Below are 24,604 nucleotides of genomic sequence, written 5' to 3'. Positions count from 1 at the left end.
TTATCTATTTAAAATTAATTTTAAGAAAACAATGGGTAGGTGTTGTGCTGTTCATGGTTGTCTTAGTGGCCGAAAGGCAAGTGAGAATGTAGAGAAAGTAGCTTTATTCAAAGCACCAAAAGTGAGTAACCTCAAAATAATATTGAAAATTTGTGTTATTAACAAATAATTCTAAAATTTATGTAGTTTTCTAATATTTGAAAAATATTTTTATTTATGTGCTTAAATATAAAAATATATATTACTTTTAAGGATGTTGAATTGCGTAGTAAACGGAGCTCAGCTTTGGGACAAGAATTAAAAGCTAGCAGTTTTATTTGCGAATTACACTTTAATCCAGAGAATGTGATTAAAACTGATCGAGAGATTTTAAAAGATGGTAGTGTATATGTGTATGAATACCAGAAAGTTCATTTGAGGAAGAAAGCTGAGCCAAAATCACATACTAATGACGACAATGAAAACAATTGTAGCTTGCTATTAAATAATGATTCTTCAACAATCTCTGATATAAATGACGATACGACAAGAAATATATCAATTTTTGTTGGCTGTGACGAGCATAAAAAAGAATTAACAAAAAAAATAATTAACAATTTCATAATAATGCGGGGGCATTTTCTAGTCAAATGTTTTAATAAAAGTGCTACGGAGAGAAAAGTTAAATGTAAATCCTAAAACTTTGTATTTAATTCCACATTTCTCAGAATATTTTTTTCCAGAGAGGTGTCAATAGCAACAAGACTTCCCGCGTAAGAATTTAAACGAGTGCTTCTTAAAAAGTGGCGCACTCTACCGGCAAAAAAATCTGTCCCCTAAATTACGACCATTCGTTCAACATTACGTTCAGACTCCTTGTATCTATACTTCGTGGCGTGGACTCTCTTGTGTGTCCTGTATGAATCACCATCGCTCTTCTGTCAACGCGGTGAACGCGACTGTGCTTGAGGCTAAATTGATAGTCAATTGCAATAAAAATAAAAAATGAACAATTTACTGGAAATTCTTGTCACACAAGTGTGGTTCCGGATACCATTTACCGTTGGTCTCCGTCTAAAATTTTCATGAGTCGATCGTGGAAAACAAGTAATTACTGTTTCATCGTTCAATTTGTTATTGAAATCGGGAAACTCGTATGCGACGAGAATTCAAATTTCACTTTTCCAATGTGCGGTACGTGACAGCAGATAACAGTTTGTTTACTTAATTGTCAATAACTTTCGGATGCGTCTTATGAACGTTGATTAGTTGACAAACATGTTAAAAATGTTTCGCGACGAGGTGAGTTTCAAAGGTGTGGCAGAAAATTGTTACCAATATCAAACGAAACTACATCTTTTAGGTTAGGGTCCATCTCTACATTAAGCAAAGTTTTGCCCTTTTAATTTAGACGCAGATTCAAATTACCTGCATACTTGTAATCGGAGATAGATTTATATGCTTGAATAAAGTCAATCACAACGGTTGCCAGGCAAACTCGTATTAAGGCAACTGGGGCAAATCATTTCTGAATATTGTTCATTCAGTGTGACTTGCCAGGATCCTTGTAATTGCAAGAAAAGTACAGTAATTTAATGGTGAGCAGAATCAATGTGAAATTTTCAAGTTACGCACCTGATCATCGGCTGACCGGTAAAATCTTTATATATCGCAGATGCGATCGAGTATAGATATCAAGACAATATATTAGTCAAACTTGACCAGACAACTCAAAATTTAAGTACATCCCGTTAACACGAAAACAGATGTGTCTTCGATACTCAGACCAACATATGGATACCTGAAATGAAAAATTTACCAATATGACCACTAGTCAGAATTATTCAGTATGACTCATTTAGTTTCATAAATATTGTTTCGCATTTTCAGCCACCCTTGATCCAAGCTATATTCAATGGCAACCTGGAAGAGGTTAAGGCTTTGCTGGTGCAACAAGTTGGTGTAAATTCGAGAGATTCTGAACAACGATCTCCTTTACACGCAGCTGCTTACATGTAAGTTACGCATCTACTTTGACACAACCGTGTGTGTCCAATCAATCAGAGCGATGCATTTAAATATGTCACTCTACCATATCTTTCATCTATTCTGGTTTGAACTCGATAGTCTATAAGCCTAGAAGTCTACCGCTAACGCTGAACGTCCTCGAGAGTTACGAATGACTTATTATCCGCCCTTATCATTGTGTCAGCATTATCACCAGTATGACGTCTTGCATCTTCTGGTCTTTTTATCGCTACTCTTTTCATCTCTTTCAGATCTTATCTTTGAGATAATATTTATTCCCACTAACCCATACTCCCATCGTACTATTTTTACATATTCCTTCAGTACTGCATCGTTTCGTTCGAACAAACAATATATTAGGGTCGACGTGTAAAGCTTATAATCATAAAGATATCCTGTGGCAATGGGACATAACGAATAAACTCTGACTCTGCGCAGGGGAGATCCAGCCGTCGTACAGTCGTTAATAACTTGGGGAGCATTTGTCAGCCAAAAAGACAACAGATGGCTAACACCGTTGCACCGAGCCTGCCGTTCAGGTAATTGGGGCGCCGTTAATGTACTGCTGATGTATGAGGCAGATGTGAATATTCGTGACCGCAATTGGCAAACACCGCTGCACGTCGCTGCTGCTAATAATGCGATACAATGCGCAGAGAGTCTCATCCCTCTGCAAAACATAAACGTCACAGACAGGTTAGTGGTTTGTTTTTTGACTATTTATTCTTTTAGTAATCATAAATTGCTTGACTGGTGTGACATTTTTATTTACTTACATTTATTTATTTGACCAAACATTTCTCAGTGTAGATATGGATTTTGCAAAGTAAAACCTTGTAGAGGTAATATATAACTGAAATCACCTATACATAGATCTGAGAAATAATAATACTACTGACCTAAATACTAAATATAACAACTAAATACCTACTGGTTTGATTTAGAGGGTATTCATCTGATCATATAGCAATATGCTATTTAATATCCATGTGTCAACAGTTACAACCTTGAGTTATTTTTTAATTATTATATATTAAATCTAATCGAATCTGTTAATTTTTTCTTAGAATTTCTTTTATCAGTTTGAAACGTTTTTAGATCATTTGGTAGACAATCGAATATTCTAATTGCTTTGATGTAACTATTTTTATTGCCAACAGCTAACAGTGCTAACAAAATTAGTTGTTCAACATTATTTTTACTTCTTAACTTATTCATTCTTATATTATCACATTTAAAATTTAGACAATGTAAGTACAGTCTGTTGAAACTGTTGTTTAGGGGTGGAAGAACGAGCTTACATCATGCCGCCTACAATGGACACTTTGAAATGACGAAGCTTTTAGTATCTCAACCCGGGTGCATTCTCAACGCTTGCGACAAGAAAGATCGGAGAGCCTTGCATTACGCCGCCCACATGGGTCACGATGCTATTGTCAAATTACTAGTGGAAAACACGGCATCGGTCGATGTTAAGGTACAGATCAAGTTTTTGTTCCCCAAAAATTAATACAAGCAACCCTGATTTCACAAACGTCACAAATACTCAATAACATCTCAATATCGAATTCATAATTTATATACACTCCCATTATCGCATTACAATAAACATCACCCTCTTTTGCCAAGGATCGTGAATTATATACTCCGCTGCATGCCGCCGTTGCTTCAGGAAAAGTGAACTGCGTCCGTATAATCATTGCCGCCGGAGCAGATATTGAGGCAAAGAATGTGTATGGAAATACGCCATTGCACATAGCCTGCTTCAACGGGCATGCGAACACTGTGACGGAATTGATCAACCACAACGCAAATATTGGTAAGCTAGTACAAAGCTTGTCCCAATTAGAAAACAACTTTCAATTGGTTCAGAAATTGCATAATTAAAGAACGTGTGACCTCCAAAAATCAATATAAAGCGATATTACGTCTATCCTTTTCCTAGAGGCATTGAATTACCGTGGTCAAACACCACTGCACGTTGCTGCCGCCAGTGTGCATGGTGTCGAATGTTTGGAGGTTTTACTATTTTCTGGTGCCCAAATCAACGTTCAATCTCAAGATGGTCGTACTCCGTTGCATGTGACCGCCATTCACGGTCGTTTTACACGCTCCAAGAGTCTACTGGACAGAGGAGCGTCGGTTGACACCCGTGATAAGAATGGAAACACAGCTTTGCATATCGCGGCGTGGTATTTATCAGTTATATCTGTAGGAAATATTTGAGGTCCAATGAATACTTTGTTAGTTCCAGCACAATTTTGTCCTTTGATTGAGCAAAAATTCTCTCCGCTAGGTACGGGCACGAATGTCTCTCGACTACCTTACTTGAGCGCGGCGCCTCACCAGCGGCACGAAACTCCGATCAGAGAACACCTCTTCATCTTAGCTGTCTCGCAGGGCATATAGAGGTACAATACAGAATAAATGTACTTTCGCAACAATCGCAGAAATGTACTATGCCCATTTTTTCAGGTCTGCAGAAAGCTATTACAAGCGGACAGTCGGCGTATGGATTCTAGGGATATCAAAGGTCGAACACCGTTACACTTGGCTGCTTTCAAAGTATGGCCGCAAATTAATCAATTCAGATTATATGTCCAAAGTCTCTGTCCTGCAAGTTTTCATTCTCATTCCAACACCTGTATGTACACCATATAACAAGAATTATCCCTGCCACGCAAGCTTCAAAAATTTTCCCCATCATTGACACATTTTATTCGTCTTTGAAGTAAAGAGACAGATAGGTAAATTAATATCTTATCTAATCCAGGGATCGGTCGAGTGCTTGGACTTATTACTTTCGAGCGGGGCCAATTTTCGATTGCCAGACAATCAAAACAGATCTGCACTCCATTACGCCGCAGGCCAGGGTCATTATCTCTGTGTTTTCACTCTAGTGGGATTTGTCAGTGACGTCAACGCTCAGGACACAGAGGGTGCAACACCCTTGCATCTCGCAGCTGCAGCCGCTGATCCCTCGGACTCTGAAGCGCGGTATGTAAAGCTAATCTTTCGTACTACTCATTAGTGGCAAAACTATCAGTAATTGAAATTAAACTGTACCATCCAGCAACACACATGCAAACTGCCTTGTGGGTAAAACTACTATGAAAAAACACATCGTATTCTAATTTTGTAATAACTACCAATGAACTTGGTATCCGGCATTAAATGATTTTGTTTTCCACAATCGGCGTAACGATCGCCGAACGCAATTTTCTCGACTTAGGTGTGTGCAATACCTGTTGAAGCATAAAGCTGACCATCTAGTTCGAGATAAACGTGGATTCACAGCGATTCATTACGCCGTCGCTGGAGGAAATCAACCCGCTCTCGCAGCGTTACTCCGAGCATCCACACCTCATAATCTATTGGTTTCCACGGCCCCATTTACGACAACCACGGCGGACGGGGATCATCCGCAATGTCCAGCTCTTACACCGTTACATCTCGCGGTACAGATTGATTTAATAAAATATATATCCAGAAATACCTTTTCGAAAATCAAGATTTTCGTTTACGATTAAACGAGGACAAATTCAATTGAACAGGCGCATTATGGTCACGGAGAAATTCTGAGACTTCTGCTACCGCTTTTCCCAAATACCAACATTAAAGAAGAAACTGGCAAGACGCCTCTAGACTTGGCGTCATACCAAGGGCACAAGCAGTGTGTACAACTCTTACTCAGATGCGGCGCTGTCGTATCGGTGCAGGTAAAACTTGCAGCTCAGCATGTATTCTCATTTTAACCGCAGAAGCGTAGACATTTGTTGTGATCAACAGTGAAGTTGATGAAACATATTCTATTATTTCATAAACCAGATTTCCCATTCTATTAACAGTTTACAAATGACATATGCAATTTTTTTTTTTTTTTTTTTTGATGATTATTATTTTTACACCTTTGATGATACACACGTCATCCATAGATGACAAAATTAGACAACACTAACGGGTGACAAGTATAAAGCTGATAATCGACAGTTTTGATAACTTATTTCAAGGATTCCATCACGAGAAGAACTCCTGTACACTGTGCCGCTGCAGCAGGTCATTCCGAATGCTTGATTTTATTATTGGAAAATACCGAAGACCCCTCAGTTGTGGATCGTTGCGATGCCAAGCAACGAACCGCATTGGCATTGGCGGTAGCAAATGCACACCTCGATTGTGCCATATTGCTCTTAAAATATAAAGCCGACTGCAATTTGCCTGACATAAATAAGCATACTCCATTGTTTCGCGCAGCAATTCAAGGACTACATCACAGGCTTGGAGACCTGCTTTTAGAAAATGGTGCCATTGTCGCAGTCCAGGATGGTAATGGAAAAACACCTTTACACCTGGCAGCTGCATGCGGCAGGTATGGAACAAGCGATAGCTTTAAGCAAAACTCTACATAATGCATAAAATGGAATGTATATAGTCCAAGTCTTTGCAGACGGTCAGTTCTAGCAGCGTTAATAGCGGCTGACCCTAAAGCAGCGACGCTAAAGGATGATCAAGGTTGTAACGTGCTACACTGGGCATGCTACAACGGGCATTCCGATTGTGTCGCATACCTTTTGGAACAGAATGTGATCGACTCGCTGGAAGGTAAGCTAGTCTCGCCAGTCAATTGAAGATTTCACTCGCTAATAGTAGTGCCTGTCAAACGTTACAATAATAAAAATGTAACGTAACGATAGTAAATTGTAATTTGAAAATCTTGTTCACTCGCAGGTAATCCATTTTCTCCGGTACACTGTGCCGTCTATCAAGGCTCAACCAATTGTCTGATATCATTGATACGCAAGTTTGGAGGAAGAGCAGTAGCAACACCTAGGGATACTCTTGGTGGTCGTTTGCCTTTGCATGTCGCCGCCAGCGCTGGCTCTGCAGAATGTGCTCGTCTCATTCTAACTGCAGTCGGATCAGAAGAAGCCGGCCTTGAAACACCAGATTGTGAAGGACGAACGCCTTTGCTAAGCGCCGCGGCAACAGGGCAATGCAACGCTATCGGTTAGCCATATTTGTTTGAGCTCAATGAAAAACCTGATCAGTATTCGTAAATCATATAATATCACCATAATTCAGTCACAAGTAGCGGTGTAATTTGGTTATGTTGGTGTCACGCACTATCTTGTCAGCTCACAACTGACAATAGATGACAACAGGTTTAGTACGAATAATCGAAGAGGTTTCCTGATTTCAGAGTTATTATTGGAATGGCAGGCGAACGTACGTGCTGTCGATGCTAACAAAAATACTGCACTTCACTTGGCGTGCCAACGACGTCAATCACCGGCAGCTCTGGTCCTACTTGATCACATAAACAGTATATGCGTCGAAGATGAAAACTTGCAGGAGCAACAACTGCATAGAGCAGCAATAATAAATATGGCGAATAAGCAGTTGAGAACGCCGTTACACCTTGCAGCAAGAAATGGTTTGGTGTCGGTGACGCGCCGACTTCTGCAACAAGGGGCCAGTGTTGTTGCAGTTGATGCAGACGGACTTACACCTGCACTTGCTTGTGCTCCAAATCCTACCGTCTCTCGTTGCTTAGCTACAATACTTGCAGCGAACGGTAAGTGAATTTATCGCATGTCTGCATTTTCATTCTCTTCCTTTTCTTCTCAATATAAAATAACTTCATTCCCGTCGCCAGGCGAACGCTGTTTACCTCAGTTACAATAATTTTGATATCATTTATCATCAGGTCAAAACTGGAATGCCGATCAACCGACATCGATTCAGCAAACCTCGGAAGCCTACTTGAAAAGTCGATCCGGTGATTCTCAACATAGCTCAGATTCCGAGTTTTATTGATGACAAATGATGTTGAAGCTACAATCCTCAAGTTCCCAAAGACTTGAAAAGTCTCGTTTCTACCAACTTATGCGTATCAGTTGTACGTACATGAACATTCTAAGGAACGCTGGCAGGAACTTCTAGCCGGGAGCCGAGACGCCAAGGACTACCAGTGAGCAATCTTGTTGGTAAAGTTAGATTTATTTCTCGATTATCCAGTCCTGCATAGGAAGCACTCATGCCTGAAATGCGTGAAATCGAGGATACGCGACTACTGCCAAGTTTTATGCCACAGATATTTAGTCTGAAAATCGCCGGTCTCCGTAAACAGATGGTATAAGCGAGCACAAGTCGATTTCTCAAATTTTCTGTATGAAATTCCCGCTCTACCATATGATTGTTGGGTATTTCATTTGAAGATGCACCAAATATCCATGTTGAACCTGATCAACTTCAGCTGCACCTTCAAACTTCCATTAGAGCATATGTTTGTCTTGATAGCTCTGACTGAACTGTGCATTTGGTGCATTCTTAACACAACTGCAAGCATTATTATTTACTATCTTAGATTCGATGAATCTGGCCACCACAATAAGCAGAGGCACAGACATTTAAAAATTTTAACGTTTCTCGTCCTCGGACTTGAACTCTACTATGTCTTCCGGTCTGAAGATGTGAAAAAATTCTGTACATATTCTTCCTATATTCAAGCTTAGTTCGATACTGTACGGTTTATTGCGTTACCTCAAAGAAACCTGAATTGTATCATCTTTCATTATAGATGAATATCATACACATAATGTTCGACTTCGAAGACTACTCAGCGCTGCTTAGTACAACTTAGCTTTCACATAAAAATACCTGCTTCTCTATGTCGAAGAGTTGCCTTTTAAATTGTACTTTATCCATGTAGTATGAAATATCTATTTGTGTACGTGTCGACGAAGCCGCTAAATTTGTACAATTCCTCAGCTGAGGCGACATTCCAATATTTGGTCTCTGCAACCAAACCGTATAAGGAATTTATGGAAGCAATCGCAGCCAAGACAAGATAGATTTGAAAGCTTCATTCGACAGTATTACAAATTTGTGGCATATTTGAAAATGGATTGTAAATATGAAGATGAATAAATGCTTAGGATGAAATGATTAATGTTACAATTAGCAAGCTGTACGTTATGTCATGAAGCCAATTTTTTACTGTAATCGTTGGTGCCTCAGATAATGTGTAATTAAAGTTTCGAAGCCTCGTAACAATTGGACACAGTTGTCTTTACATCACGCATTTTTTTCTTGTTTCATCAATTTACCCTGGACTCCATTTCCCAAATTCTCAATTTTAGGTTTATAAGAACACTGAAGGCTTAGGACTATGAGAGCCTTGTGCCCCCACCCTGCTGGTGCTTTACACTCGTATTTACACCTCACAAATTGTCAGTGGAGATCACATATTATAGTTAACCACATTAAAAACTAGTAGCAAATCCAAGTCGATATGACATCTGGTCTAAGAGATATCGAGCGATCAATTAGGACACATTTTATACTTTTTCATCCTGTCGGAGTGAAATTTCGAAAAATGCTGAAATACCTTCTGAAGTATTTGAATGCGCAACGATTGGAAGCAAAACCGAAGTTGGTACCTCATCGATCCCAAGAATAATCTATGAATCTGCGAAAAAACTTTTTTTTATTCACCCACATTAAAAATCTTTGTTTAAAAAAATTGGTTTTATGAAATAAGAAGCCTCGATGAAGAAGAGCACTGAGAAAAAATGCGAAGTGATGTCTTTACTCGACCATAAGCATTAACAGTGATGTGTTTACGGACACATTTTCACGGGCAGGTTCGCTGTCGCAGCGTAACGCTGCCTGCATTAATCGACGGTCAACTACAAATATAAGTCCTTGTCTCAAATCCATCAAATGGAAAACAAGTTCGATCGAAGCCAAGTGTAGCATTACACGGGTTACAGATAATATGAAATACAGGTATTAGTTGAACCCCAACTAAATTATTCCTCTGAAGATTATGGCGCATTGCGTGCTTATGTATTTGATAAAGCATCGAGTGTTTGACTTACTTCTTGAGGCTTTTGTACCTTATTGCGTGCGCAGCAAATTAGAAAGAGACAAAATTATCTGCTAGTCGCTGTTTTTCTCAGCATGCTCCACTCTACGGGAAGCATGCTACGCGGTACGTGTTCCAAAAGGTGAAGTATGTTTCAGTGGCAGCATAAGTAGCTGCACAGCGCAAGCACGTATGAGGTTTGCGCCACTAATTCCATAAATATATTAATTAACTTATTACCGGATAATTATAGAATAACAATACTAGAAATTGATGAATTCGTTACTTACAAACGTGTTCCTTTCGATTACACTTTTCACTTATTGAGAAAACGTTTTTTAAATAATTTTTTCGACTGAAATTCTTATTTTTCTTTCACTAAATACTATTGAAGTAATTGCCCACAAATATTTATAATTGACTAATAGATACCTACGATCGATTTACAAACGATTTCTGAGGGAAAATGACAAAAACGGCGTTTCGTCGCGTAAGTACACACACATATATGTTGGTAAATTCGAAACGGGTTTTGACCGGCAGTCGGTTTCTTTACTCGAGCCGTTCAGTCGCTGTGACGTGTCATGCCGGCGGTGGCGGTGGAGGCGGCAGTGCGCGGAAGTGCTGCTATTCCGTGGCTCCGGAATACCCTGTATGACGTTTCCGGGCTGTCACAAAATATCTTCGAACGACAGTGGTTGGCAGTTATGTGCTAAGAAGTGACCTGATGTGACATAAGCAAGCAATCCCGTGCGTTTGCTATAAGAAAAATTGTTACCAGTGAAAAGCCAAAATGGCGAAGAAATTTACTCTGCCTCTACTGTTTGGGTTGTGCGCATTAACTACGTCCAACGGGTTTTACTTACCAGGTTTAGCACCCGTCAATTATTGCCATGTCGGAGAACAATCGGATACCTGCAAGGTATGTACCACCGCAGATTTGTTACCTCGATATTACTGCGTGGCAGTTTTCCGGATGACTGGACATAACCGATAAAATCCACGTATCGTAACGATAATAATGGTGCCGTGGTGGTTCAGCGACACATGGCCTGTATACCTTGTTTGGTGCACACGATTAAAGCGGCATACTTTTTATAATACCGGGAGATTGAACTAGTCTTTGCAACGTTGACAGCCCACCGTCTCTACCCCTCGTTGACTGGCATATTTCACGGTTTTCACCACTGCTACTTTGTAATTGTTTCAGTCAGAGATCAAGTTGTACGTCAATCGACTTAATACAGAGCAATCAGTTATACCTTACGAGTATAACCAGTGAGTACTCTATGTTTGATGCAATTTGCTTGCATGATTGACCGAGGCGTATTATTACTCGTTTATGCTATTTTTTCAGTTTCGATTTCTGCCCTGCTAATAATGACCAATCGCCAGTAGAAAACTTGGGTCAAGTGGTGTTTGGAGAGCGTATAAGACTGTCGCCTTACAAGGTAAGTTTGTTACATATTGCTTCCGAGAACTGGTTGTGAGGTTACCTTTGCTGGTCGATCGTCGTAGTGATGACAACAACGATATACCGATCATTGCCACAATCCAGGTTACTCTAAGACCAATTTTTCATCCTTTACCGTGTAACCTTTAATTTTATTTTTCATAAATCTCGATATAACTGTTCGTATCAAGTTTTCAGACTGCGTAATTCTCCAATCTTAACCTTTTAGCTCGAGTTTATGAATAATGAAACTTGCAAGCTGTTATGCACAAAGACGTACTCAGGAGGAGACGAGCAATCAGCAAAGAAGCTGCAGCTACTGAAGAAAGGCATGGCTCTGAATTACCAGCATCACTGGATTGTTGGTCCGTAGAACGCATATTTTACAATTACATCTTAGCAAATTCTTTTTGTTTTGCTATGCAGGGTAATTATACCTTGGTTGTAACGATATTGCACCCACAATGGTCTGTTGATAAGATATTCACAACAATCACCCATAGAATGTGATTAAGAATTTCCACACGACCCAAATTCACTTCCAGCTCACTTCCTGTTTCAGATAACATGCCTGTTACGTGGTGTTACCCACTAGAAAGCTCGCGCCAATACTGCAGTACTGGATTCCCCATGGGCTGCCTATCCAAAGAAGTTCGCTCTCCAACAGACATGTGTAATGTGAGTAAAAATATCAAGGAAGACGCTAACATTTCACATACCTATATCACTAAACACGTTATTGTGCCAGAATAAAGGAATGAATAGAAATTACGTTCACTACCTTCCTTGTATGATCTAACATATTTGAGGACAATTAACAGTCATATGTTTGCAACTTGACAATTTTTTTAATTCTACAGATTGGCTACAACCAACCGAATACGTACTACCTGTTCAATCACGTTGACTTGACCATAACGTATCACAGCGGTGACAAAGAAGAGTGGGGATCAGGATATCGTCAGAAAGTAGGGCGAATAATATGTAAGTTTCTTCAGAAAAACGATTCTCGTGAATTCAACCTTTTAAAAAATATATAGTGCACCTAGCATTTTCGGTTAATAACAAGTTTTATCTCAAAGTCTGATCTACCGATATTGTTAGCAATAAAAATTGACAAACAATTCGGAATAATTGATTAAAGCCTAAAAAAATTGCATTGGCAGGAATGGCAAATGTCCACTTTTGGCATGGTAGCTTGACGAAGATTAGCAATCTGCGAATACTTACCAAAAGGTAACTTTATGCGCTTGCGTGTTATAGCTGTCAAGGTGGAGCCCCGCAGCATAAATCACAATCCGTCTTTGCCTGACTGCGATAGCAGAAGTCCATTGGCAATAAAAAGAGAAGACTTGAGCCCTTCGGAAAAACTTGACGTGCTTTACACATACCGCATTACGTACTTGGTGAGCTGAACAAAGAACAAGCCCTATTCAACTATGATTTTCAACTATTTCCACACTTCCAAGTGATGTTCTATGCTAAGGTTTTGGCATTATTAATACAATCGAATGAATGACTCGTGACCGTTACCCGCTACCTTCACTGTAAAATACTTTTCCTATAGATTTGCAATCTCTGAGATAAACAAATGAGTCAATTATTTCAATTAGATTTATAGTATTATTATTTATTTCTTTTATTTAGATATATTATAAGTACGAATTTATAGAATAGTCTGATTGCGAACAAGCCTAGTTTTGGGCTTCTGCGACACACATAAAGTGTTTGAAAATCACATAAGCTACATGTACTGTCATGGCTAGAGCTAAAAGAATTTTTGTAATTGCTACAATTATGGAAAAATCTTCCTGTATCTGTGCATCTAATAAATAAAATTCAATTCAATTTTCAGAAAAATAACACAATCAAATGGTCATCGAGATGGGATTATATTCTCGAGTCAATGCCACAAACAAACATCCAGTGGTTTAGTATCCTAAATTCGCTAGTGATTGTTCTCTTTTTGTCTGGGATGGTAGCTATGATTATGCTACGCACGCTGAATAAAGATATTGCTCGATATAACCAGGTATGTTTGCAAATTACTTATTTCATTGCACATTTGTTGCACAGGTTTTTTACAAAGCACCTATCGAGTCAAATTTAGGATTTGTTGCCTGACAAATTTCAAAATTGAAGTCCTACCTACCGTTTGACCAAGATATTCATCTGGATATTCAATATTAGTCTTATTTTGGTTTGGAAGGTAACGGAAGACAGCATGTAAATGCGAATTAATATTGTATGTGCAAGATTCCCTTCATCACATCGTCCAAAAAACTTGATCTAAAAATGTAAAAAGAAATATATGGGTTCCAGCCATATTATTCGTTATGAAATAGTGATTATGCAATGTCTGTGTTGTGATAACGCAGGCCTACTTTCAGATAGAGTCGGGAGAGGACGCGCAGGAGGAATTTGGATGGAAGTTGGTACACGGTGATGTGTTTCGCCCTCCGCGGAAAGGGATGCTGCTGTCGGTACTTCTCGGCTCTGGCATTCAGGTTTTCTTTATGGCACTGATTACTTTAGGTAGGTCGAAACTTGAGTCTTGGTTAAGAGCAGAAAGCCATAATAGGATAATATTGGAACTAAACAGTAATTACTCAATATTGCTCGTTCTCTCAAGCATTTGCTTGTCTTGGCTTCCTTTCACCGGCAAATCGTGGTGCCCTAATGACTTGCGCCATGGTTCTATATGTGTGCCTCGGCACCCCAGCTGGATATGTCTCAGCTCGTGTATATAAGAGTTTTGGCGGAGAAAAGTGGAAGTCGAACGTTCTCCTAACTTCTATGCTTAGCCCTGGGTAAGTTGCAGATAGATGCAAGCATTTTTTTAGAACCTAACTGTTTGCAGTCAGCATCTGCTGAAAAAAAAATACCAATGTTATTATTAATACGATTTAACTGTATTCCAGCATTGTCTTCAGTTTGTTCTTTGTAATGAACTTGATATTCTGGATGAACGACAGCTCCGCAGCTGTACCTTTCAGCACACTTGTCGCCCTGTTGGCATTGTGGTTCGGTGTGTCTGTTCCTCTTACGTTCGTTGGATCATATTTTGGCTTTAGGAAAAGGGTTAGTAGTGTTATCATTGTTACTTTCTCTGGTGTTGTTTCCATCATTGTCTTCACAGTCATTGTTATTTCCTTCCGCCTTGATTCACAACGTAAATTCTTCAGATCGAGTAACGGTCTTCTTTAATTTTCATCCCCGCAGCCTCTCGAACATCCTGTAAGGACCAACCAGATCCCACGGCAGATTCCGGAACAAAGTTTCTACACACAAGCTGTTCCTGGAGTTGTGATGGGAGGAGTCTTGCCCTTTGGATGCATATTCATTCAGCTCTTCTTTCTGTTAAATTCCCTATGGTAAATGAGACGTTTGCAAACCAACATAGTTATCAATCCAAGTAAGATATTTTATTTCATGCTTTATGTATACACATTCCGTTTCCAGGTCAAGTCAGGTGTACTACATGTTCGGATTCTTGTTCCTGGTATTTCTCATTCTTGTCATAACATGTTCAGAGACAACAATTCTTCTTTGCTACTTCCATCTTTGCGCAGAGGTAAATTCAAGCATTACTTTGGCAATGCACTTACTATTTACAGTAATATCCCTAAATGAATATCACATATTCTGCATCCTAGGATTACCACTGGTGGTGGCGGAGCTTCTTGACATCAGGTTTCACCGCGTTCTATCTTCTAGTTTACTGTATCCACTACTTTGTCACAAAACTTAATATTGAAGACGCAACATCGACGTTCCTGTATTTCGGATACACCCTTATTATGGTGTTCTTATTTTTCTTACTCACAGGTAAGTCGAGGCGAGGATACGTCAAGTCTTTAATGGTTCTGCGTCATCGTGAAAGATTGCCAAAATCCATGTTGCATATTTATTTCAGGTTCCATTGGATTCTTTGCCTGCTTCTGGTTCGTGCGTAAAATCTACAGCGTAGTGAAAGTTGATTAGTGCAAGGCTTGTTACAACTCTATCAAGTCCCGAAGAGTACCCTACTTCTCGGTGGCTGTTGTGAGAAATTGAAGAAAATTAATAATTCATTGCCTATAATAATGGCACGAAACTACTCGAGTATATCGGTCCGGTAACGTCCAAGGACACACCAACTTTCGAGAGTTTGAAAAGAAAAATAGTTGAATGTGTACCAAGGATGCAAAATAGATCTTTTTACGCAAAGTCCAAGTTTGCAATATGAGTCGTATGCGAGCGCTTGCGCAAGCCAAAGACGAATATTAGAAATAAGCGAGGCAAATACTGCTTCCATGGTGCACAAGATACTTTATGTAACAAAAGTACGGTTTATAAGTGTGGTTTTTTTTTTTTAATCTTTTTTCTTTCAAACACTTTTAAGTACTACGACGTAAGGGGCAAAAAAAGACGGGTAAACCATACCGTGTTACATAAATTATGTTATTGGTAACAATAACAATAACGATAAGGATAATATAGTTCACTTAATGTTAAGTGTGCATCTTATAAGCGTGTATATATACATATATGAAGATTAATATTCATATGTATGAGTAATTTGTACAAATCGGTCATTATGTTAGGGATTTTTTCCAATTACCTACTTTTAGCTTTCGTTTATGCTGTATCAAAGACTTTCGAAATAGCAGTTTTTGAGATCGACAGTTTTGTATGAATACAAACCCTGTTGTGACTGAAGATAGGGATCACCCAGTAACATTGAATAAAGAGCCTGCCGACAATTCGTCAATATCATTTTCTGGTATCGAGGAATATAACATTGTGCGTTGATAGAATGTAACATCATGGGGGGGGGGACGAATTCCAAGCATTTTTGGAGTGCCAAAAATTATTTACAAATAACTACTGCACTATCAAACAGAATACTTGCCACTGTCATTGAATCAAACCCAGGCAGTGAACAATAGTGCCCCCCTGCAATAGATTACCGGCATACCTTGTTTGCATATACCTGGGACAGTTGAATAAATCTGGGCATTCTCTGTGAATTATTAACTATGAAGACCGAAAAGAAACAACAACAAATGTCAAATCTTCTGTAAATTGTAGTCGTTGTTGTTATTATTATTATTATTATTTGTGTTATAAAGAGCGCGTATAGAGATTGTATTTTGAGGTCTCTTACTTTTATTGATGAATAATTTTACATGCCACATTTTGGGATATATCAAGTATAATATATACATGTGATTCCGCAAGGCGGGGCGGCAATACGTGCCGTATGTTGTTACACTTGCGCATAAATCGCCGGCGAATAACAGCTGCTACCTGATTCATGGCAGGTGTGAATTTATTGAAATAACACATTATTCGTCACGTTTCGAAGTTCGCCGACATTTAACGGTGTCACACCGATTGCGCGTTATATTTGTCCAAACGTGCCAATGTCGGCTAACGAAAATTACTATGTATTGTACGTAATACACATTGTTCAAAATTTCCATCGGAAGTAAAAGTTGTTCGTTCTTTGCATGTATTTCGAGTTGTTGGAACTAGCATTACGCGGGTGGCGGCGCATGACTGAAGCGCAGTATTGGTTGTGTTACACACCCCCATGTTCGAGTGTCGATCGACCAATGCCGGTACGTCTCTCGATTTTCCTTTTATATCCATTTCAATGTCTTTGTTTTTCCTATTCCCACGACGCGGCGCACCCGGACCGGGGGCAAATTATTACCAAGGCCAAAGCCTGATAGTGATATCGATGCTATTAGTCGAAATAATACCATGTCTCTTGCCGGCGACAGTCCCCTTACGGTACAGTTATCAAAGTACAATATCACTATCTCTACTGCCTTTGGTGAACGGTTATGAACAGACGTAGACCTGTAAGAAATACGGTTTAATGCTGAAATTGAGGAATGGACTGGAGAGATGGGACACGATTCGTGCGTCGGTCGTACGGGAATTACAAGTTAGTTTATGCACCAAAAGTCTGCAACCCGGTGAAAGTCTTGGAACGATTTGCTCGTCAATCACAACTGAGATACGGTAACGAGTAAGAAGCATGTTTATTGAAAAAAGTCGAAGGAAAGGCTGGGGAAAAAAGTGGGGTTGAGAAATAGAGGAAAGAGATGGTTAATTGGTCTCTTGCGTGCAACGATCGTCTCGTGGAATAGGTAAGTCATTGGATTGATTTCTATACAGACTCTAGCTTCTAAGACCTGAACGTCGGTCGCGTGTTGTTGTCTAGTCGTAAATGTAATCTTGAGTTGCTCGGGGAGGATACAACTGTTGGATAAAACCAACAGAGTTTATTTTCTGGGGCTGCGCCGGCGACGTGCGGCAGGGTCTCTGCTTCTCTCCGCGCGCTTCATCTCCTCAAGTCTACGCGCGTGTTCGGCCATATGCTGCCGACGCATCTCTTCCTTTACCACAATCTGAAATTCGATCATAGGTATTATAGGCACGAATAACAAACGGTTCATTGTCATGCGTTTCTCCATGAAAGAATAAGAAACCTGTACAGGTGTGGTAACATCACCTCTCCTTTACCTGTTCATTTGTAAGTGGCAGCCAGTATATGCATGGAATGGCCTTAGTTTTTTTAAACAAATCGTCGAGGAGTTTGGCTGGCGGTGGGTCGTCCTCTTTTTTCTTGAATTTCCGAGCAGGTGGAGGTAGGTGAGGCTCTATCGGTGGGCTGCGACTTCTTTGCCTTCTTTTCTTCTCCAAATCCTTTTTTCCCCGTTCCTTCTCTTTCATTTGATGGCCATCTTCCTTACCCAGATCCCATTCACGGACAGTATTCACCTACACGATGTGTAAATTGTTATGTTACAATGATATGAAGAAGGAAGAAAAAAAGTAGGTAGGTAATACAACGCAAGGCCGAACCAAGAAAAGAAACGACCTCAACTCGTGGGTAAAATGATATGTAGGAAAGAAAAACAGCAGTGACTCCAAAAGCATCAGTCTTTTGTGAGCAACTTGAAAAACTGGTTACCTTGACCGGTGCATTTTGCTTCTCCTCACGGGCCCAGACTTGTTGCCAGGTATCGCCACCCACCGATGGCTCTGCAGCGCGGAGGGCGGGTTGGTCTTTGAACAGTTCGCGCGCTTTCTCCACATCTTCTATAGTTGCATACTCGACTTGAAGACGTTTAGGATTTGACAATGGCCACGAAATTCCGTGCAGGGCTTGTCTGGTTTCAAATGCCTGGTCCTCGTTCGCATACTGTTGATAATTAAGATAACGGAAAAGATAAATATCGAGCTCCCCCGAAATTGAGAAGTTAAAAATTTAATACACACCACTACGTAGCATTTGGACTTAATCCCGTCTATCCAAAAGCCATTCTCTATAATGGTGCCTGTCCGAGAAAGCAGTTCCTTGATCTGGTTCAAAGTAAATGGGCGAACAAGGTTTTTTATCAGCAGTACATTTGTCGCCTTTGCCAATGACGGGCTTGGTGATTTGACGGGAGGCGCTTCTTTCAGTATTGATATCTTCCGCTTTGCACCTGTGGAATATCAAGTATATCTAAATACACGATTGAATGAAAAGGAGGGACTACAAATTTTGGATACAGGTTGTGTTTAAAATTAATTGCGTGTTAAACTGCGTCTGCGACCCACCTATGTGATTATCGTGTTTGAGATCTCCCTTTTTCGTATTTTCGTTCTTTGTCATTGCAATGTCTTCGGAAACTCTCGGCTCCGTGGCGTCGGCGCTGATCGAACGCCGTTTTTCCCGCTCTTTGCGTCGTTCCCTTGGCTCATCATCGTCTTTGGATAATCTGACTTCTGTAATCGACAGTGGCTTTGCGCCGGGTACCAAAGCCTGCGTAACGATTGGAGAGAAAATCAGACAAGCATTTTTTACGAAATTCCCGAGTGTAGACATCAATTTAGCAAATTTTAAGGAAAGATGAAACATACCTTCAAGGAATCAGTCGATACCGTAAAAGCTGGGGTTGATTCTGCTGTAACAGCAACTCCCCAGCGACGCTTGCGGGGTAAATTTTTACCATCGGCTTGTTCAGCTACGTTGTGAATTTCCTGTTGGCCAAGCATGACATATAATTAGTCAACCTATTCGTAAGTACAGTAGAACATCGATAATCCGAACCCCTGTAGTCCGAACGCTTGATAATCCGAACGCCGTTTTGGAAAAAATAAAAATAGTAATCAGAATCGCTCTCTAACTGCTACAGTAAACAGAGCATCACCGTAGTAAACATTGCATCATGTGTGTTGTTATTGAGCCTGTGTTGGTTTTTCGAATGTTCTTTGTTGAGTTTTTTGTTTTCTTTAATTTTTTTATCTTTCTGTACAGTATAATTTTTTTGTGTGTACAGTACTGTACTTTCTGTATGTGTATAGGATTGTATACTAAAAATATTACGAAATTCATGTGCAATACATTACATAAAATATAATTACCTTACTGTAGCACAGTAGTATTTCATAAAACAAACTATTTACCTTTAACAATACAACGTGCTTCTTATTTTATGGGAAATAGTATGTCAGTGTTCATTTTTTGCATGCTACTATGCCTGGAAAGCACTTTTTTTGGTAATCCGAACGATTCGATAGTCCGAACCACTCCCGGTCCCAATTAGTTCGGATTATCAATGTTCTGCTGTAGTAAGATTTCCAAAGCTTTGGAAGCATTGAGTTGTATGGCAAGACAGTGAAAGCAAAATCTCTTTGGAATCTGAAAAATACCCATCAAGAACGTTAAAACGGTACACCGCATTCTTACCTTGACTCGAAGAGACACTTCGCTTTCTCCATTTTTCTCGGCATCATCTTTTTTTATTGACTCCTCGGCTTCCATTAACCGTACAGAGCTGCAAAGTAATTGAAGCAAGAACATGTTTTAAATGTATGATCGCTTACATTGCATTTATCATTATGTCTGCAAAGGTGACATGACGACGTCAACAAAATCGAATAAAATCCACATAAAGATTTACATCTATTTTATTATGAATTTGTTGCCAAAATCCCGATTTTGTTTCAGCCGTTTCGGCAGAATGAAGGGCAATGCTAGGTGAAAAAAAATTAGCACTGCAATGGGTGGATGATAAAAAAAAAAACATGTATAGTTGCTATTTAGTTGCTGGAATGTCACGTAAATATAATTTCGAATTATTCTTTATTTCAGTAATCATACAACCAACATCTACGTTAAGCATGAGTAACTCCGAAAAACTCCACCACGCTATTTTGTTACTCACCTGCATTTAACCAAAGACCCCCTCCAATATGATAAGAAATACTAAATTATGAAAATGTCCTTTATATGTGTGATTCTACAATCAATATACACTTTTAGAATTAGTTGCTTTGAAAAACTCCACAGTTCGATTTTGTTGCTTACCTTGTTCTGGCCAAAAACCACCCCTAGTGTGATAAAAATACCAAGTTACTCGAAATGTCGATTATTTCAGCGATTACATGGGCCAATGCAGGTGAGCAACAAAATCGTGTAGTGGAGTCTTCCAGCGCAGCTAATTATAAAAGTAGAAATAGGTTTGATAATCGTTTAAATAAAGGACATTTTGCGGAATTGCGTATTTTCATCACACTAAAAGGAGTTTTTGCCCAAATGCAGGGGAATAACAAAATGATGCGGTGGAGTTTTCCAGAATAACTAATTCTTAAAGTGGATACTGGTTGTATAGTTACTGAAATAAAGGTTTAATTTGAAATTATATTTATGTGACATTCAATCAACTAAATAACAACTTACAATTAATAGACCATGTTTACTTTTTTTTTTAAATTTTTCCTCAAAGCAATGTCAACTTTATTCCAACCTGGCATTGGCTTTGATTCTGCCGAAACGGCTGAAGCAACAAAATCGCGACACAGACAATAAATTAGCAACAAAAGAGCACTAAATCTCCATACAGATTTTAGTCGATTGTATTCGGGTGGTCATGCCACATTTAGAGACGTTTTTCCATGAGATAAGTGGCTTTGAAAAAGGAGAATAAAAACAAAATAACACACAAAACAGCATTTTACTCACAAGGATCGCTTCAAATTGACTTTTGCAGGTTTATAATCAGCTGAAAGTGAATTAACTGGTACTTGGTCACAGGGTCTGCAATCGTTCGGGCTATTTCTCCTCTCCTCTATCTCTCCAGAACTTTCAGTTTTATTATCCGCTGAAACTTCTGCGCAGAAGCCAAATCTGTTCACTGGAGACGGGGATCTGCTGCTCTTGATCTTAGCTGATTCCTTCCCTGTTTCTTCTCTCTGCTGAGAATCGTTAGTCTTCTTCTCGTTGGGTTCATCCTCAGATTCAGGTGTGTCAGAGTCTGAGGACTCGTGATACTTATCACGATGCTTCCGCCGCACTGTACGCAATGACGTAAGTAGTTCAGACCTTTTAGTTTGAATCTTTGTCTCACTTGTCACCGAAGATGCAATGGGCTTGTTACAGCTATCTTCGTCAGTACTCGACTCTCTAGTTTCAGGTTCAGCGGGAGCAATTGAATCCTCTTTTTCATCAGCCTGGCTGTCATTTATCGGCACCTCGTTAAGCCGAACGACAGCCTCAGCTTCAGTTTCACCCACCTTTTCCACCTCTTCCTTGCCCTTCCTTCCCTCTGGCAAGTTTTTATCAACATCCTCGGAAGCCTGTCGCTCGACTATAGGGGCCTTTGTCTGATCTAGATCATCTCCGTTGGAGCTGGGCTCCTCCTGTTCGTTGGTATCTGCTTTTGGCGACTTCTGGACAGGACAGTTTTGGTCGTAACGAATAGCCTGGTCGGCGTTGTTGTCGGCTAGCCGATCTACGTTTTTTTTATCGTCAGACAAGGTGAAGTTGGCTGAAGTGGTTCTGGGCAGGATCTCCCTACAATGACTTACCTCTTCCTTGGAGTCCTGACCCGGGTTCGGGGAGGAGGGATCATCCTGCCGCTCCTCACCAAGGTCCCGCTTCCGTGACCTAAGCGGTTCCTCGGCGGAGTCACCTTCCTCGCCGTCACCCTCACCACTTTCATACGACTTATGAGATTTTTTCCTAGACGAAGAACTATCCGATGCTTCCGATGGATTTCGCTGCCTGCATAATTTGAGCTTCTGGATTTCACCTGGTGAGGCATCCGCCCTCGCTACCTTCCAAACCGAAGCTCCCTCCCCTCCGCCTTCCTCAAGGTTTTCCGAGGGCGGGGCACTACTGCTGCTGCTTATCTGCTTCGCCAATGACTCCTCTTCCGCTATTGCTTTCAACTCTCTGATCTTGAGCCTTGTGGCTGGCAGCGACGTCATCGATTCTGGTATGCTCTCTTGTTCCTTTGACAAATCCACCGACTTAGATTCAAATTCCTCTCTTTCTGGCGATGACGACGTCGCCCTTCTACCACGTTTCCGTGTAGATTTTCGTGTTGCCTTTTCCACCTTCTTCTCCGGAGATCCCTTGGATTTGTTCCTCTCACTTTTGCGCCTCATTTCTGAAACAACGATAACTGTCAATTCACTGGTTTGCTGAATCATGTATGATATGTTGTTAGAACCTGGTACAAATTTTTTGTCAAATTCATTGTGGAAGAGGGTTGAAAATCAAGTAACGACAATGGCAGTGTCGCTATTATTGAAAGGATTGACTTATGTAATCTCTGGCCTCAGCAGAATTTCCCGGACCTAGTTGCATTTTTAAAATAATTCAAACGGCTGCTCGGACTGGTTATGCATAATCACTGGTGGTTTTTGATTTTGGGTACTTAATACAGATATTTACCTATACCTGTTATTTCCACTGCCATGACATAGAATTGAATGCATTTGTAAACTTTTCTCATGTATTTTAGTTAGGGTACTGTCGAATAAAAGGATATATTGAATCAACGTTTTTTGTACCTACGCAGCATTAATTACCGGTTGCTGAACTTTAGGGGTACCTGCCCATTGATCAAGTGTGAGAAAATGCTGGGTAGAATTCAGTAATGTGCCTACATGTTGCGTATTTTCTCTACAAGATTTTTCATTTTCACAGGACCTGATAATCCTAGTGCTGAATAAATTTGGCAATCCAAACAGATTTTGTGGAATCAAAGAAAAAAATTATCGATGAGCATTTGCACAGTCAGATGATGGAAGTACTGCTTGCACTCAGTCTCAGGCGTTTACATTTCATTTGAGGGATTTCACTCAAAGTCAAGTGAAATATACTTGGGTCGTCGTTTCATGCGCGAATCTGATGAATAAGTTTGAAAAAGCTTTACTGCGTCCAAGCTGGGCTGTCTGGGTTGGGCTATGCAGGGGATAAAATTAAGCTAGGAAAGGCTCGGCTAAGTTAGGTTAAGTTAATTAGAGCTCGAATGAGTTGAGTTGCGATGTATGCCCAAGCACAATTCGCGCACCCAGGGGTATGTTGATTTGTGGTTACTCGACGCGACCAGAAATTTATTCAACGCGGTGTTATATCGGAGGATGATACTTACCGATGGAAAACTATGGATCGCAAAACAATTTGTTATATTTGTGCAACGTGATTAGAATCAACCCAGTCGAAAAAACGATTCGACTAGTTGTGTATTATTTGATTGTTATATAGAGAAACAAATATGTCTATGTCCGGTGACGCTATTAGCTGAAAAGTGATTATTGTCGCCGCAGATGCCGCACTCGCGCCACGAACAACCACGAACAACGACGAATCACCACGGAACCACATGAAGTAGAGAGATTAAGAGATTGAGCATATCGTTGTAAAAAATCAAACAAGGATTCGATAGTGGCGCTACGCTGGCGTAACTTGGAACTCTAGGTACTGTATTGCTCTATCGCAACTCGCAACCATTGAAAACCATTCAACAATATATACAATGCGTCGACTGAGGATTACAATGTATGTCCAATAATACCAACCTGTGCTGCAGTGACTTCGGGCACTGAACTCTAATATTAGTGGAACCACGGAGTTATTCTACTCCGTGAGTGGAACAAGTGTATGGTAGTGATGGGTGGTTGAATGTGTCAGACAGAGATAGTTGTTTGAAGTTGGTATGCACTTGTCACACACGATATGTACTGACTAACACAGACATCGGTCCACTGAGTTTCGACAGTTGATCCCAAGCATGCTTCCAGGTATGGTTATGCATAGACACGCAGAAATATTCTTCATTTTCTGTTTTTATTTATTCGATTTGTTCGAATGTAAATTGTAGCAAAAGCAGTCAAGATAGCGTATAAATTATGTAAATGTGAAAGTGTAACTCATATAATGAGTCCTAATAAACATGAATGTGCTATAATATTAAGAATAAATGACGTATATACAAATT

The 24,604-nt window shown here is 39.9% G+C and overlaps 3 protein-coding genes across 12 annotated transcripts; 2 read left to right on the top strand and 1 right to left on the bottom strand.

Annotated features, from left to right (window-relative positions):
* Window positions 1-886: 886 nt before the first annotated feature.
* LOC107221724 (serine/threonine-protein phosphatase 6 regulatory ankyrin repeat subunit A) lies at window positions 887-9,082 on the top strand. 5 transcript variants are annotated; one of them, XM_046740905.1, is made up of 17 exons: window positions 887-1,281; window positions 1,391-1,577; window positions 1,870-1,994; window positions 2,446-2,703; window positions 3,289-3,484; window positions 3,637-3,826; window positions 3,953-4,199; window positions 4,304-4,418; window positions 4,483-4,572; window positions 4,781-5,004; window positions 5,240-5,465; window positions 5,562-5,726; window positions 6,018-6,376; window positions 6,455-6,609; window positions 6,736-7,014; window positions 7,208-7,582; window positions 7,715-9,082. In XM_046740905.1, exons 2-17 carry the CDS (start codon window positions 1,575-1,577, stop codon window positions 7,822-7,824), a joined length of 3,117 nt encoding a protein of 1,038 aa, XP_046596861.1. In that variant the 5' UTR covers window positions 887-1,281; window positions 1,391-1,574; the 3' UTR covers window positions 7,825-9,082. The 5 variants fall into 5 exon arrangements, with proteins under 5 accessions (XP_046596861.1, XP_046596864.1, XP_015516314.2 ...); XM_046740908.1 differs by lacking the exon at window positions 1,391-1,577 and having other exon boundaries at window positions 887-1,173; XM_015660828.2 differs by lacking the exon at window positions 1,391-1,577.
* Window positions 9,083-10,479: 1,397 nt separating this feature from the next.
* Window positions 10,480-16,795, top strand: LOC107221718 (transmembrane 9 superfamily member 2). 3 transcript variants are annotated; one of them, XM_015660817.2, is made up of 15 exons: window positions 10,481-10,799; window positions 11,088-11,155; window positions 11,235-11,328; window positions 11,560-11,695; window positions 11,893-12,008; window positions 12,191-12,314; window positions 12,594-12,736; window positions 13,186-13,362; window positions 13,721-13,865; window positions 13,963-14,140; window positions 14,252-14,411; window positions 14,553-14,704; window positions 14,793-14,904; window positions 14,987-15,158; window positions 15,247-16,795. In XM_015660817.2, the coding sequence occupies exons 1-15, from the start codon at window positions 10,671-10,673 to the stop codon at window positions 15,312-15,314; spliced, it is 1,974 nt and encodes a 657-aa protein (XP_015516303.1). In that variant the 5' UTR covers window positions 10,481-10,670; the 3' UTR covers window positions 15,315-16,795. The 3 variants fall into 3 exon arrangements, with proteins under 3 accessions (XP_046596869.1, XP_015516303.1, XP_046596868.1); XM_046740912.1 differs by having other exon boundaries at window positions 13,709-13,865; XM_046740913.1 differs by lacking the exon at window positions 13,186-13,362 and having other exon boundaries at window positions 10,480-10,799.
* Window positions 15,935-24,334, bottom strand: LOC107221717 (apoptotic chromatin condensation inducer in the nucleus). Of its 4 annotated transcripts, none has more exons than XM_046740911.1 (9): window positions 24,186-24,334; window positions 21,340-22,768; window positions 20,065-20,152; window positions 19,236-19,355; window positions 18,933-19,137; window positions 18,609-18,817; window positions 18,301-18,531; window positions 17,850-18,107; window positions 15,935-17,734 (listed from the first exon to the last, which is right to left on the bottom strand). In XM_046740911.1, exons 2-9 carry the CDS (start codon window positions 22,764-22,766, stop codon window positions 17,609-17,611), a joined length of 2,664 nt encoding a protein of 887 aa, XP_046596867.1. In that variant the 5' UTR covers window positions 22,767-22,768; window positions 24,186-24,334; the 3' UTR covers window positions 15,935-17,608. The 4 variants fall into 4 exon arrangements, with proteins under 4 accessions (XP_046596867.1, XP_015516302.1, XP_046596866.1 ...); XM_015660816.2 differs by lacking the exon at window positions 24,186-24,334 and adding an exon at window positions 23,759-23,969; XM_046740910.1 differs by lacking the exon at window positions 24,186-24,334 and adding an exon at window positions 23,179-23,678.
* Between the last annotated feature and the right edge of the window lie 270 nt (window positions 24,335-24,604).

Source organism: Neodiprion lecontei, chromosome 5, assembly GCF_021901455.1.
Source record: "Neodiprion lecontei isolate iyNeoLeco1 chromosome 5, iyNeoLeco1.1, whole genome shotgun sequence".
Taxonomy (NCBI): Eukaryota; Metazoa; Arthropoda; class Insecta; order Hymenoptera; family Diprionidae; genus Neodiprion; species Neodiprion lecontei.
The sequence above is the reverse complement of the archived record's forward strand: the minus strand, read 5'-3'. Positions and strand labels throughout refer to the sequence as shown.